Raw genomic sequence first — 16,673 nt, 5'->3', positions numbered from 1 at the left:
TTTGCTTACAATGGTGAACTCTCTACAGTTTAAAATTCATCGATGAAATGAAAACTCTAAAAATTATTTATTTTGAGACATAAGATATTTTATACCTATTTATTTAGTAACCAATTTCATTATGACTTCAATGTTATAATATTTTGACAGACCTATTATGTTTTTATTAATAAGCGATTAAATGAGTACATCCAAAAGTAGATAAATGTCAATAAGTAGTCAAGTCTAATTGTTTTTGTACTAAGACTTAGTATAAACACGGTAGGAAATCTTATGAGTACAATTTATATATATTATAGTCGGTTAAAATAGATAGATGTATATAGTGTATTATATTCGTCCCTATGGACGGTTTTCCTCAACGAGGTCAGCTCACTGAATATTATTATACCTGAGTTTGGTGTATATAGTATAATATACTACTGTATACATGAAGAAGAAAATCTTTCTGTGAAAAACATTAATATTCAAGCACTGCTTGGGACGTTATTTATTGCAGGTGGATGAAAGAATAAGAAAAGTAGTAAGCTTTCTAAATAAAAATGGCTACATAAATTTGATAAAGAAAGGCGAAATATAAAATATTTTAAAAGTATATATAAAGTGGTATGAAAAAAAGATTACATTTTTATCAAATTCAGCCGGACATACTTTATCTGCCTATACATAACACATACTTAAATTTATACAAATTACGAATACAGTACCACCACGTTAAAACCCTACTCATACAATCACTCATACAATGATAAAAGTTACATACTTAATCGATTATAGCTTATATTTTATCTCAATTAGCTGTATACCTATAATATACTTAGATATATACTCAACTGACAACTACTCACAAATAAAACAATGAATATAATATTTTGTTTAATAAAAAGTCATAATACCAATATATTCATAACATAATGGATATTATACCCATTACTCAAGGACATGAATTATAATATGTTCAATATTGTACATCAATTAATTTTTATATTTCATGCGATTATTATTATTAACATTATAAATTATTTTCAACTTCATACATAGGATTCTATATTCCTGTCACAAATTTTATTTTTTGTAAGTACATTTAACTACAAAGTATGTAATTTGTATGCAAATATACTTTATTGAAAAAACTTGTAGAAAAAACATTAGTATATTGCTTTATCAACTAGAAATCAAAATTATTTTTTCTGAAATTTGCATATGTATTGTCAGCAACAACAACCCTTGCATATTAATTCAAAATGTATACTTTTAAAAGGTATTTTAGAGATTGACAAATAATTTCAAACAAATATTATATGGAAAGAAAATAAAGTTTTAATGTAAAATACTAAAGGTTAGGAATGTTTATGGGTCCAGAGACCCCCTTTCCAAAAACTCATTTTAAATACGACCTTCTTACAAAGAGCCTATTATTTTACTTATTTGATTAATAAATCTTAATGTTAACAAAATAACAAATTAAAGCAATGAACACAAAAGATTGAGTTTTGAAAGATAATTTTTAGTGTCTATATATTTCTATTACCGATAGAATATTGATCAAATTATAAATAATAATACAAAATTAGTATCTTACCCAAAGTATACACATGTTTGGTCTTCTTTACCTTAAGTAAATCTAAAAAATATTATTTTTTAATATAATATGTGTGATGTGTTTGACAATTTATCTTATTTTCATTATTATATAGATATAGGATGTATATAAAGAAATCCTTCAAATAATAATGGTTTTTACGATAACACTATTATCACTCCCAATAAATCAGAATCAAATTTTCAAAGATTTATTTACAAAGTATTTAATTTATATTATTTATTTATTAATTTATTTACAATTTTTAAAATTATTAAGAAATTCGTCACAGTGATGACTGGTGACCCGTTCAATTCTTGTATCTTATTTTCTTATACCTATTTATTACTGTATACGCACATATTATCTATGTCTACACTCTATTATTTACTTTAACTCTAGTAAAAAACTAAAAACCAATCAACATAATATATTAGTATTATATTCAGTTGGTTAACTTTTGGTCATTATTAAAATTGATAATTTTATTTAAATTTTAACTAATTAAAAATTAAAATACATACATGAAATGTTTAAGGAAGCTTGTTATAAACAATATAAAGCGGCGAACTCAAATATTTTGTATTTACGTACCGCTTTCTCTATCATCAATGTCGGAACTAAGGGGAATTAAGAGAGAGATCAGGTGGTGGTATTTTGAGTGAACCAAATTATTTTTATCACAAAAAAAGGTATACTTAATTAGATACAAAAGAATAATAAATCTATACTTGCCACCAAATGAATAATAATTATAGATCCAGCATTGCTACATACTGTAATTCCAAACAATTAATTTTTCACACAGAACAGATAAGAAATAATGAAATAATTTTAAAAATTATATTATTATATTTATTCTATAAATTATAAGTCATTGATAAAAAATTATATATATATACATTAAGGAGGTACTACATTTGGTTCGTTTGTTTTGACAAAAAGTGTACACCAAAGCGTTCGTTTTGAAATAGTGTAGTCGTACACGCTGTTTGTTTTAAAAAAGTGTTACATCAGTGTACACTTTTAACACACCGACCCAAGAGCAGGTGTAGTCGGTGTAGGTGTAGATCGTTATTGTTTCTCATCAGTATTATTATAATTATTATTATTTATAATCGTGGAGGATAAGAATCAGTTATAAAATTGATAAAAATTATCAGCATATTAATCTACACCAAAAACGTTTATTTTGAACACAGATATCTGATCACACCTTGTAGTGAAGGGAGGGTAGTGGAGGGTATACGCGGGTATACGGCGTATACCCAAAACACTAAAATTCTTAAATGCGTATAGGAAAGAAAATAAAACAAATACGGGGGTATACGATTGTAGCATTTTGGATGATACCCATATTACCACAATTTATTAATAACATATATTTAATTTGAACATTTCTAATTATTTTGTTTTTATTCTCATAACTCCAAGAGAATTGGTGTATCAAAATAATTAATTATGATTAATTATAAAATGATAAGAAATAAGAAAATTTTAAATTGTCAAAACAAATATTTAAAATTAAATTAATATTATGAGTTATGACGACGGCAATATGGTATATATAAGACATGAGGAAAATGAAATACAACAATTAAGCCGTAGATTTTTATTAAATACATCTATACTAGTACAAAGAATGAGAAACTTTATTCATAATAATACAATTAATGAAGAAATACAGGAAATAAATATACTTATACTAAATGGACCACCTCTTAGTATATGGAACTCAACCAAATATGTTGGAAGCTGGCTGTTGCAGCACATGATCGACCGATGATAACCGTTCAAGGAAAATGGAGCCATTAGAAAAACAAAGTGGATAATTTTATAAATTATAAATAACAAATAAATACATTTGCTATAATGGAATTATATATTAATATGTATTTAAATATATTTATAATAATAGATAAATTTAAGTTAATTAATATAGGGGGGGTGTGGGGGGCAGAGCCCCCTACGTATTACACATTTCTCAATTTAGGTGTATACTCAAAAAAATATTTACGATTATACCACTGCACCTCTTACACTTTACCCAGACACTACACTGTCTACACTAATTAGTGTACACTTTTTTCCAAACGCCCTATGGTAACTGCATGTAAGCTGGACAACTATCTTAATTTATATGTCTAGAATATGAACCTATGGATCTATGATTAGTACCACAATTGTTTATAGAATATTCTAAAAACAATGCTAATGAAATATGATAAAAAAAAAACAAGTTTAAATTTTAAATCAATATATAGGTACCTACAATATTTTTATTTAAATTATTACATTTTTATTGCCATTACTTTATTAACACAAATTATTACTATATAGATGCTATTTTTAATTATATTGATGTAACACACGCATTAATATTGTATTGTATAATTTTATTTTATGGAATTTGAATTTGATTTTATTTAATAGTTTTATATTTCAATTTTTATTGATTTTAATAAATTTGTACGGTATTGAGTTATTCATTTCGTGTGATAACAGAAAGCAGTTTAATTAAATATGAATTGTGACATTAATCATAATTTTAAAGTATTCTAATTTCTAAAATAAGTATTAGACTATACATAATATCTACATTACAACGAAAATCGCATGTTGACAATTTTACGACGTCTTTTCGTTTTCAGTCACAATTTACAATTTATAGAAGTAACCAAATAAAAATACCTTTACCATTTACTTTTAAAATTACGTTCTCGCGCCAACTATTCACTTAGAGTGTAAGGAACTATTTTATTGAGTATTCACTATTCAATGATCACATATTTACAATTCATTGTACTGACTACTAACGTACTACTATAGTAGTGTAGACAGTGTAGTATTTCATATCTTCATGAGTAATTGACGAGACTTTAATATACACTATATACGCAGAGTTAGTATGTTAATATTTTAGTAATTATTGACTTTTATCTATTGTAAATTATTTGCACTTTTTACTTTTCGACTGTCGTAAAAAATAAAAAAATAAGACTTAAAAATTCTCGGTGTAAGAAAAATCATGAGAAAAATTGTCGAAATAGGTAACCTTTTTTTTAATAATTGGCACTATTCATTAACAATTAAATAAAATAATGGAAATTTATATTGAAATCAATAATAGATTTAGATTTTTATAAAACTTAGAAAATGAGATGTTTGACAATATTCTAATAAAAGGTAAAATAAAATAACAAAATAACCTCTTGTTGATTTATAAAAATTTAAATTTAGAAATATATATTTTAATGAAGAATTAATACAATTTAAAAGCATTGTTAAATTTTCCACCTAACGGGAAATTATCATTTGCTTCATTATATAAAACAATCATTTCATCATCTTTAGAAACATCGTTTCCAAATAAAGAAATATAATAATTATGTATACTTTACCTTCTTCAAATGCAAATATTAAATAATCGATTTTGTTTTGAACGTGTAAGCAACTATTTGCGATCGCCTTTAATACACGAAACAATGTCAAATTTATCGATACTATGCATTGAATCTATTATGGTTAAAGATATAAAATGGAAAGAATTGATAAATAAAATTGCACAATAAAATCCAGAAAAAAAATATTTAAATGCAAAATATTTCATATTTTTTTAAAATCATAATACATTATAAAAAGATTTTGATTATAAAACTGTAAACTTTTAAAGTATTATACCTAATTGTTTTACTTATTAAAGTTTACTTTTGCATATTATATTTTCAATTCAATTCAAATTTCTTTTTAAATACTGTTTATAATAAGTGTATTTATAGATACTTGAATAAGTTAAAGATATTACTAAAAAAAAATGTTTGCCGGTAGTGATGGGGGCGGAAAAAATGGCTTCCAAAGGTGCAACCCCAATTATCAACACGGGCACACGGCAGAAGTGGAATAAAGTCTTTACTACATAAAATATATTTTTTTAGTATAGAATATAGATACCACACTTATAAAAGTGCATTTCCTCTCCACATCCGAATTATGGAATTTAAAAGGATATAATAAAATAACATATATAAACTTGATGTTCTTGTTATCGGCCTATTAAATTCACTATAAATATAATTGTTTTTCATCAACAGTTTTATATTTAACAATAATATATTAATATCAGTATGAGAAGACAGGACATTTAGTATTTACAATTTACCTATACATAGTTATCGGGTTTCCAAAAAAGACAATATTTAAAGAATACGTTGCTCCTTTATTGTTCACATCAACAGAGGGTAGAATAAGAACAGATACTAAATAATCTATTATATTATTATCATTAAATACCCATTTTATATTATTTTAATTTTAATAAAATTATAACATTTCAATTTCCAGCATAATTTAGTCAAAAACTCTAATGGCTAATAATTACAATTTTTCGAGACTAAGAATGGTACATTTTCTAAGTCATAGTTGTTTTTGATTATTATATTATACATAGTTTTGCATAATTTTCGATTTTTATTAATTTAATAATTAATTAGTATTAACAATATATTTTTAATGACATAGGAAAGTCCAATCGATAAAATAGTCATTAGTCATGATAGATATATGATATATCTAATAAATAATAATAGGTAAAGTACTGAAAATATATTAATTTTTCATATTTTATTACTAGCCAGGTAGGATTTAGGAGGGATCTTATTCTAGTTGCGCCAAGTGGCAATTCATTCATTATGTTTTTACAGTTGCCACTGACTCGATACTATTTAGATAATAAATTTAAATTGTCGTCTACGAAGTCAGAAATCAGAAGAACGAAGAACTTACCTTAACAATGACAAGACGTTCGTCCAATTATTGCATTGGTAATGTACAATGCTCGCAAACGGCTGTCTGCAAAAGTCAACAAGTGCAATGCGAAACACCGTGAGAATGCGTCTGAACGTGACTAAACTCGTACGCGGGAAATACACGCGCGGTACGAAAACTTTACAATCCGCAGGGATGTCCCGTCAGACGAACAAAAACGCAAAACAGTATGTTCGTCCGGTAATAATCACAACGCTGATAGGTCGCACTGTAACGAAGTGTTTGAGGTTATGAGTTTATGACATTTTTGCCGATTGGCGATTAGCGTACAAGCGTAATATAAATAAAAATTAAAAATTTCCGTTGTCGAAGTCGGCTTGTCGTCACTCTTGAGCAGTTATACTCTCGTGACTTCGTAAGTACCCGTTCAATAATTTAGTTTTTCCACATTAATTGAGAAAGCATTCTCACAATGGCACCAAAGAAGTCCAAACGTAGTGCTTCAGATGATTCTTCCTCCGACTCTGGACCCGACGACGTAAGTTTTATTTATGCTGCTGTTAAAAAATAAACCGCTCAATATGTTGGGTTATTAGTAGGTATTTATTGATGACAAAATAACACATGTACTTTGGTACTTCGCCGTAAATTTATTGTACACTACCGTGTGAAAATTTAGATCATTACTTTGAAACTCCAATCGTATGGTAACTATTTCGCTCACTTCTCATCTCGCTATACTCGTCTTAACTCGAGAAAAGAGGACAATCATTATTCATCTATTTAAGTGTTAACCTTTATAAGAGCTGATTTCCACATGTGTTATCTCTGTCTATAATAGACATAAAGGAAAATTTTGTTCATCCAAATCCATTTTCTGTTGTAAATATTAATAATATTACAACCTACTATCAAATTTAATAGAAGTTAAGAATATTATCTGTGTTTACTTCATATCAGTTATAAGTATTCATGTAGGTAAACATTTTAAAATGTTTATAACTTTCTTTAAAATAAAATTTAAGAAAAAAATCACAGAGCACACGGATAATATTCTCACTATTAAATTTTAAATGTGAATTTGCTGTAATATTAAAACATAATACAAATTTGATTTTTTTGGATGCAAATTTGCAAAGTTTCACATTTTTAAAACAGAAGCAACACATAATATATATATGATGTCTTCATAAACAATCAAAATTTTGGAGAAAAATATTGTGTGCTTTCAATAATTGTACTCAATTCCAATTCAGTTTTTAATTAGTTGGGTTGTTTCTTTATAATAACCTAAATTCAAAATATGAATCACTAGCCTATCTATAGGTGTTTTCTAATAAAATAATTAAATAATAAACAAACGGACGTTTTCTATTACAATAATTTATAATATATTAAGGACATAAATTCAAAGTTTTTTTATTTATTAAATGAAAAAGATCCATTTTTAATAAGTAACTACATGAATCACCCTTAAACTTTATTTAATATAACAAATTATAAAATTTAAGTTAAAGATAATATTTAAATAAGTTTAGCAAACTTGATAATACCATCTATAATAGTTATAAACTAATATATATATATATATATATATATATATATCATGTGCCCACCCAAATTCAACTTTGAATGAATTTGTTTATTTTTGTACATTAAAATATATCACATCAAATAATTTATTAATTTATTGTTAGAAATTAGGTACTAAATTAAACAATAGAACACTATTTACTGTGTATAAATATAAATTTTAAATAATCATATTTAGTACAAGTGAATTTTAATATCTTAAATTAAATTGACTGGTTTTAGAGAAATCCTCCTCCTAAGAAATCTAAACCTACTGATAAAGGAAGTTCCAAGAAAACAAACTCAAATGAAGAAGAGCATTCATTTGCACTGGATAAAAATCGCTTTGTTAAAGTTAGAGAATTCCGTGGTAAACTTTTCATCGACATCCGTGAATTTTATGAGAAGAACGGAGAAACACTTCCTGGAAAAAAAGGTAGACAAAAAAAAAACCTTTCTAAATTAATTGTTCTTTAAAATGTTAAAATTTTGTTTATAGGCATATCTTTATCTGTTAGCCAATGGAACAGACTGAAAGAGCAAATTGATGATATTCAAGAGTCTGTTGAAAAATTGGGATAATTTAAATTTCTAACATGGCAGACTTGTTTTTACGTTTATTTATTTATAATTAGTTTGTTTTAATGTATTATTTCATATTTAAGCACTAAGCGTTGAATTATATTATAAGCTGAACTATAATTTTGTGATTGATACTCTTAAAGTATTTTAATTTACCAAGTAAAATGCATATTTAAAACTTCATTGACATCATGACTTATTATTTTATTTGAATTTTAAATTAAAATCATTGCACTTAATATACAGATATTATTAATACTCAAAATATGTTTTTAAAGAATCATATTAGATATAATAGAGGATAAGTTTAAAGTTTGTATCAAATAGTTTTGATTAAAATAAGTTATTTTTCATAAAATTTAAAATTTAAAGAAACCCACTATTTTGTTCATTTTGACAATAGTTTATAGCAGCCAGCAGGAGTGGGCTATTAACTATAATTTTAAGAACCAAAAATTTATTTAGCTAATTCTAAGCGAGCAACATTTTTAAGAAATGTTTATTAAACAAATATTTTTACTCTACATTTGATGTCAAGAGCCGCATGCAGCCTTGTGACCACCTCTGGTTTAAAATATGTCTCGACTTTTTATATTGAAGTAAGGAGTAATTATATATGCTTCTTTTAAAGTTGATTGCAACTATACAAAATATTTTCATTTTATAAGACGGATTAAAAACCTAATTTTATGTGCATAATATATTCTTCAGTGCAGTGTACTATACTCTGACCCACGAGAGATTAGTACCGCATTTCGACCATAACTTGTTGGATTCCGTGCATCTCCCACTCATTTACCCACCGACAGCGATGCTGTCGTCCATTTTACATGCGCGTGAAAGTACTGATCTCTCGTGGGCCGGAGTATAGAGGTAGTAATTACCTACTGGCTACCAAGTAACGTACTACAATTTTTTTTGAATCTGTAATTTGATACATTCTTTTTCTTTTACATCTATACAAAATCTGTTATTCTCTCAAAAGCTCTTTTACAGTGGCGAAGCGTCATAGGAGACAATGAAACAACGTTTACCCACTAAGAAATTAGAACACAGGACAAATAATTTTGTAAACTAAATATTTACAAATTTTAACGTCATTTATATTATAAAAATAATAGGTATATGTTTTAATATTTGTTAAAATTGGTTTTTCATTGTACAGTTATAGTCTTAAAGAATTATTAAAATAGATTAGATGTGCGCAAAAGAGCCATGCGGGTCATTCCAAATATTATATTATAATGCAACGTCTCCCAATTATGGGCGCACGGGTACAGGGGGGATTTTAATGTAATTGGGGTTTACTATCTTTGCTATGAGACACGTCTCGCTGTTTGAAATTTCCTCAAGTATTGATATCGCCATGGTGTTGTCACGCCATCGTCCCCTGTAAATTGCTATTTCTGATAGCCGATAGGTACCTACGTGTTTCTTTATATAGTTGTTTTTATATTGTAGTTTGTTCTCATGGCTGATTATTTAATTTATGTCATTTTGAACGATGGAATTATTAATTACTCATTAGAAAAAAAATGTATTATCGAATAGGTAAAATAAAAAGGGAGGAATCCAAGCGTATTAGTGTCATTTTATTCAATGTCTCCCCAACTAAAAACTTAAGCTTCACCACTGTTCTTTTATATAAAATAACATTTTAAGTTCAAAATATTCTTAAAAAAAAGTGAAATTAGGACTGTTATACAGTTTTGATTAATTCTAATTATTTTAAGTACTGAAAATTGTTTACTTTTTACCCTCTAATGCAGTAGTTCTCAGTCGTTTTTAACTACACTTGCAACCATGGTCTTATAGAAAATCTTCCAAGACCATACTTTAAACAATTAAACCTACATGTTTCATACAAATTGATTGGTTTTACATTGGTAATGATTACTAGACAATCAACGAGACCATTATTTTTCATATCTATAGTTTTTACATTCACCTCATAACACCATAAAATGTTATTAATTATACTTACAATATAAATTAACAATTTTTTTTATGACAAATGGTAATATGCGAGTACAGGACTAACCGGTTATTATTCACAACTCAATTATACCAAATTGATACCAACTCAAATAGCTACCAGAAAGCACTATCAAAGTATTAACGAATAAAGCATTTTCACTACTATGAATGTGTAATATGACACAAAAAAAAAGACTTAATTGTAAAATTGATAAATGATCATTACTCCGCTTAGAATCTATATTTTATATGCCTATAACTATAAATAGTTTATATTTAGTCAAAATACTTTAAAATTATCATTGAGTTTAGAAAATGATAATTTAAGGAACAGTAGAAAGTTTCTACTTTTTAAATTATAACAAAAAAACTAAATAAGAGAAAATGTTTCCTTGATTTTAATATAGTTTTAAAAATATTTTAATATTTAGCATAGGTACTCAAATTACAAAAAAAAAGTTATTTCATTTAATTATAAATTATGTATTTATCCCATTTATAATTTTTCGTACAAATAAAACAAACTTTGTATTAATTACGAAAAAATTTACACAAATTAAAATTGCCATGTGTTCTAACATCTAATCCATTCGTGTCTTGATATCACGCACAATTATCTTGTCTTTTTTACTAAAATATAAGAAATGATTTGTTATTATTGGTTAAGATATTTGAATAAAAAAAAATTCATACACTTTCAAATATAATAATTTTACTCACATAATGTAAACCTTTGCACCCCAACCAGAAATGGCATCACGATTGCAAGCACTAACCAAAGCTTGCGAGATTGTTTCAAATAGTTGATCTTCTTCCATATCAGGCTCCCAAAGAGCTTCACAAAGACCATATAATTGGCTTGAACTAGTACCTCCAACCACAAAGTTATCAGACTTATTTACGCAACCAATTAAATCCATATCACACATATATGGTTCTAATGTCACTTCATCTAAAGCAACAATCATTGGTTCAACAAAAAATGGTGAAAATCTGTTAAGCACAAAACAAAATTATTAATTAAAAATGTACATAGTGCAAATTAATAATATTTGAATTATTATAAATTATTAACATAGATTTCAATTTAAACACAAAATACATTTCGAAAGACCTGAATAGAAACAGATCTAAAAGGTTTTTAAATCAATAATTATAGTCAGGAACACAAAAAAGTAGCAGTTTTTTTTGATTATCAAAATCATAAAATAAATAGCCCGCTGTTAATTGGATTCAATGGTTAACTCATTAATTGGTTGCTGATTGTTATTATGGTGGGTATGAACAACGGGCCACGGGGGCCAACGTTATTATGTATTTATCATAATAATAATCATTAATATGAAAAAAAATCCTTTTATAAATAATAACATTTAATAACAGTAATATTTAACATATTATTATGCCTATAACAAATTATTAATAACATATTAAATTATACATTTTGGACTTTTATTTTTTTATCTTTAAATGTGATTTGAATATATAAATATTATCATAATTAAAAAATCTATACTAATCAACCATTAAAACATTTATAGAAAATTTTAGTATTTTTTTATTTATATTTTTTATTTGGAACAAATCATAAATTGTTGTATCAACTAAAGGCGCTTTAAACTGTAAACACAAGACAAGGAATAGTAGATCAATATTAACAGCATTGAGTTTAAATAAAAGTACTAAGTATTAGGCATTCCTTTTATACTGTAGTGTGAATACTAAAAAAACCTGAAACTCTATTATAACTCAAATGGAGTTTTCTTTCAATATGACACATTAAAAATAAATATTTCAAAAAATTATTTTGTATTAACTATTATCATGCATCTAAACCAGTGTTTCTCAACCAGTATGTCGCGACAAACTGGTGTGTCGCCTGGTAAATCCAAACGTGTCGCAGGAAATACTAATATTAAATGCACAAACTTTGTTGACACTATATTTATAAAAATTAATAGGTATTATTATTATTATTATTATTATTTTTTAATTGTGTGTCACAAAGTACGAGCATTTTTAATAGTGTGTCGCCATAATACAAAGGTTGAGAAACACTGATCTAAACTATAAAATTATTAAACCAGACAATTGAAACATATTCAAGGTACAATTTTACCAAATAGAAATAAACTGCTTTAAAGGGTTTCTTTTTATAAAATATAAGTTTGATGAAGTCTCTATTTTTATATTCAGTATATATGCTTATAGTAAATTTTGTTATGGTAATTATCAGATTTTATGGTTGTCAGTGAATATCATTAAACATTGATATTAAACATAAAATGCACATTCCTGTCTTTACTAAACATACAATTTTAATTTTTAGGTCACCATAACAGATAAAGAAACAATGGTTATTATTCACACACATTTTTCTAAGTATAAAGTAATAAAAAAACCAAAAACACATTAAACAACAATGAAAAGAGATTTAAAGATATTTTGATTAAAAATGGCATCATTCAAATTTGCATATCAAGCCAGGGTAGGTTAAGTCAGCTTATACTTTATATTTAAGTATAATATTATATAATATAAATACTTAACTATTTTAAAGTAACACCCCTAGAATAAGATTATAATTTTTTCATATTAAGAAGTATAGGTTTTAAAATGTGTTAGCAATCTCTAAAGCGGTCAAGGAGAATATTTAAAAATATAAACTTGAAATTAATTTCTCTTATTTTAATATTACATACCTGTTTTCATACAACAGATTGGAGACCAAAGATGCTAGTGCTTTAGGAGAAATTTTCCGATTCTCTTTTAACTCGTATAACCTTTTCCTGAACATAATTTTCTCGTACACAGTAAATATATCTGTAGCTAAGCCAGGAAATCCCATATATGTGTGAGGATTTATTTGAAAAACTTTCTATAATTCAAAATTAAAATAATTAAATATAGGGGATAATTAGAACTCGGAAGTTTTAGGAGAGGCATATTGTTCTATGTTCTTAATTTATAACACACCAGAAAAAATTTAAAGTTTATAAATGGATTTTAAAATTAAAATATTACGTATTTAAATATTTTGTCAATTTTAAAGGAAAAGTTCATGCTTCATTAATTTTCATACGCATGTTATCTAAAAAAAAATAATTATTTTTTCTTTTTTTAACATAGGTATTGCCATTGTCACAGTCAACTATTAATTAAATGATAATGGTGGAATGTATATTTAATCTCTATCATGCTAATATACCAAAATATTACCTTGTCATCGATAAATTATCAACTTATTGTAAATCATTTATTCATTAGCAAATTTGTTGTGCAAGATTGACATTTGGCATAATTTTTCAAATGAATAAGATGTCAAAATACCAACCAGTTTTCTACCATATTTTACATTTATTTTTGTGCACATTTTAGCTCCTATAACTTCCGAACCCTAATGATAATACATAATAATAATAAATAAATAAATAAATAAACAACAACATACTGTAAAATCAAGAGACACTGTTTGGGCTTGTATACCAAATCGCTTATCAGTTGCAATAGCAACACAGTCCTTGCCTTTCATACCAATTAAGGCACCACCGTTATAGTCCATGATACTCTATATTTACAAAATAATTATATAATTTACATATTCAAATATATAATAATTATTGAATAAAAATTGTATTTTTACAAACTCGTGTGCTTCATTATAACATTGTCGTAAATACTTTTACTTTTTTTTAACGAATAGTAAAATAAATTTGTTTATACTATAAATAATACCTATTGACTTCTTGCATATATCCTTTACCATATTAACAATTATAATTATCAGTAGCATTTGTATATTTTTTTTTTTTTTAAGAATTTATAATCCAATATAAATAAATTGTCATAAATTATGACTCATGAATCATAATATATTAATCAAGATAGCCCAACAAAATATTTTAATAGAATTTACTACAATTTTGAATAAAATATAATACATATTATTTTTTTAAATAATATTTAAAAATAAAATTTAATTACCTAATAAACCTAACAACTTCTGAAGTATTAAGATAATTATTTTAATGGCTGCAACTTTATAATTACAACAATGAGCATTATAAATTAAAACTTTCCGTTCATTAACTAACATTAAAATACTTTACTATTATTTAAACAGATATTATATTATATTGAAACACATAATTATCCATAGCAATATAATTCGTTAAAGATATGACCAATTTATACTTTACCATTTTGAAAGAAGTAGTTTATGAAATGCACTTAGAAAGGTCTTAAAAACAAAAATTCTTACAACAGTTTGAACTTTTTGAAAAAATCTAAACAAAAAAAAGTGCTAATCATTTATCAGGTTATATTATATATTTATTATCACATTTAGGAACACGGTTGTTATCAATAAACTACAATTTAAATGGCAGCCTAAATAAACTTGATGGTTTTCAAAGAGAATAAAGAAATAGATCACTAAGCGGGATGTTGCAATGGTTTAAATTGTTCTGTGGTTTAAAATATTTTTTCACAACTATGTTTTATCATTTAAAATTAATAGCATAAGTACCTACTGGCTACTACACAAATATTTTAAAATAGTTACATACAAAAAATATTGTTAAATCCTGAATCCAAAGATTTATATTTGTCGTAACTATATGTCTATATACATATTATTATTATATAAAGTGAAAAAATGGAAATTAATTGGATTGATCCCCCCCACCCCATAAACACACCATCGTTTAAAATGTTACTAATTAGTAATTTACCATACCAAGCTTTTTAGTTTCACATCTTAAATAATTGTATTCGATTTTATAATTTATTAAAATTGCTTAACTAATTAATTGTAAGACAACCTATATAAATATAAAATATATACTTACTAAAAATGTCATTCACGTGAAAATAAATAAAAATAATTCGGAAAACATATTTTTGTGGTCCCGTGTAAATAACGACTGTCTAAAATGAATGTTGCCACATAATAGTCTATAAATCATATAAGCACTATAAAATAAATTTACTTATATTTTTTTGGAGCCAAATCCCAAAACTGCTCTCTTTAAGAAATATTTTCTTATCTTTATTTAAATCCCTTTTGAATAAAAACTGTCAAAACAACATAGAATTTGGTGTTTACGTGGAAACGGCCGTCCTAAGTACACCTCAGAATGGCCCGTAAAATCGTATAAATCAGCGTTTTCCAAACTGTAGTCTGCACGTATACTTGCAGAGGGGGCCCGCGAACGTAAATTAGGTTTAGTTCAGAAAATAAAGCAATCAATTTAATATTTTTTATTTTTATTAAGGGTTCCGCGATCATTTTTATTATCTCTTAAGAGGTCCGGCAGAAAAAAAATTGGGAAACTCTGGTAAAAATCGTATTATTTTGCTGAAGTTCATAAATCCCCATGCTGCCTATTAGGATCTTACCTATTAAAAAATAGTCAAACTAAGAAATAAGAGGGCTACGATCACCAACACTAAAATTTCTAAGTTTATTTTATTAACAGTACATAATCATTTGAATCAAAAGGTCAGTAATTAGTATAAAATATAAATAGCGTCAACTTGTCCTCTTTTTTTACAATGTTAAACAAATTTATAATGTAAAAATTAGTATAAGTTAGTCTATTAGTCAAGCTATTACACTTATTACACTATTAAGTATGTATGAAAAATTGGTTCAGTAATAGTTTTCAAAAAGTTTAGATAACGACTTAATTTTACTCGATCAATAAAAATTACTTTGAAAAAATATAAAGTAAAAATATTTTTTGCTTTAAATGATATGTTATATATTAAAAAAAAAGTTTTCTTATATGATGATGACTGTATTTTGGTTTTTCTACACTTGGTTATGAAGTATAACTTTCTATTATTTATTTATGTGTAATATGTACAGTTTATTTTTATAATAATTAACAAATATATTATGTACTGTTTTACATTTATACATTTATATTTTATAATATTTTTTTGTAATGGAATTATATCAATAATTATTAATTTAGAATTTTAAATGATTTTAAATGTTTTATTATGTTATGTTTTTTAATAATGATAATAATTATATTTATTCATAGATGATTAATATTTAATAATTTTAGTAACAATAGCATATAACTAATTTTTAAAATTAGGTAGGTACATAATAATATAATATGCGTAATAGATATGCATTAAATAATTGAATAATTTATTTAATCTTTTAATCGTATAATCTCAA

The 16,673-nt window shown here is 25.5% G+C and overlaps 3 protein-coding genes across 5 annotated transcripts in view; 1 reads left to right on the top strand and 2 right to left on the bottom strand.

Annotated features, from left to right (window-relative positions):
• Positions 1-6,480, bottom strand: part of LOC113548813 — a 162,562-nt gene extending 156,082 nt beyond the window's left edge. For all 3 annotated transcript variants that reach the window (XM_026949887.1, XM_026949888.1, XM_026949886.1), the window contains exon 1: positions 6,365-6,480. The gene's annotated coding sequence lies outside the window, so the exon portion shown is untranslated. The remainder of the gene's footprint in view (positions 1-6,364) is intronic.
• A 172-nt stretch (positions 6,481-6,652) lies between these two features.
• Positions 6,653-8,687, top strand: LOC113548973 (RNA polymerase II transcriptional coactivator). Its single transcript, XM_026950094.1, has 3 exons — positions 6,653-6,884; positions 8,162-8,354; positions 8,418-8,687. The coding sequence occupies exons 1-3, from the start codon at positions 6,819-6,821 to the stop codon at positions 8,498-8,500; spliced, it is 342 nt and encodes a 113-aa protein (XP_026805895.1). The 5' UTR covers positions 6,653-6,818; the 3' UTR covers positions 8,501-8,687.
• A 2,252-nt stretch (positions 8,688-10,939) lies between these two features.
• Positions 10,940-14,798, bottom strand: LOC113548116 (proteasome subunit beta type-3-like). Its single transcript, XM_026948802.1, has 5 exons — positions 14,677-14,798; positions 13,929-14,045; positions 13,180-13,355; positions 11,198-11,470; positions 10,940-11,107 (listed from the first exon to the last, which is right to left on the bottom strand). Exons 1-5 carry the CDS (start codon positions 14,677-14,679, stop codon positions 11,059-11,061), a joined length of 618 nt encoding a protein of 205 aa, XP_026804603.1. The 5' UTR covers positions 14,680-14,798; the 3' UTR covers positions 10,940-11,058.
• Between the last annotated feature and the right edge of the window lie 1,875 nt (positions 14,799-16,673).

The sequence above is a fragment of the Rhopalosiphum maidis genome, chromosome 4, assembly GCF_003676215.2.
Source record: "Rhopalosiphum maidis isolate BTI-1 chromosome 4, ASM367621v3, whole genome shotgun sequence".
NCBI classification, from domain to species: Eukaryota; Metazoa; Arthropoda; class Insecta; order Hemiptera; family Aphididae; genus Rhopalosiphum; species Rhopalosiphum maidis.
The sequence above is the reverse complement of the archived record's forward strand: the minus strand, read 5'-3'. Positions and strand labels throughout refer to the sequence as shown.

Bases quoted from the DNA above. Each gene is read 5' to 3' on its own strand.
- LOC113548116 (XM_026948802.1), bottom strand. The intron at 13,356-13,928 runs GTATGTTGTTGT...TTTGAATTATAG, and splicing joins CAGTGTCTCTTGATTTTACA to AAAGTTTTTCAAATAAATCC. The intron at 11,471-13,179 runs GTATGTAATATT...TGTGCTTAACAG, and splicing joins AATCTGTTGTATGAAAACAG to ATTTTCACCATTTTTTGTTG.
- LOC113548973 (XM_026950094.1), top strand. From the start codon at position 6,819: ATGGCACCAAAGAAGTCCAAACGTAGTGCTTCAGATGATTCTTCCTCC. The intron at 6,885-8,161 runs GTAAGTTTTATT...GACTGGTTTTAG, and splicing joins CCGACTCTGGACCCGACGAC to AGAAATCCTCCTCCTAAGAA. The intron at 8,355-8,417 runs GTAGACAAAAAA...TTTTGTTTATAG, and splicing joins AACACTTCCTGGAAAAAAAG to GCATATCTTTATCTGTTAGC.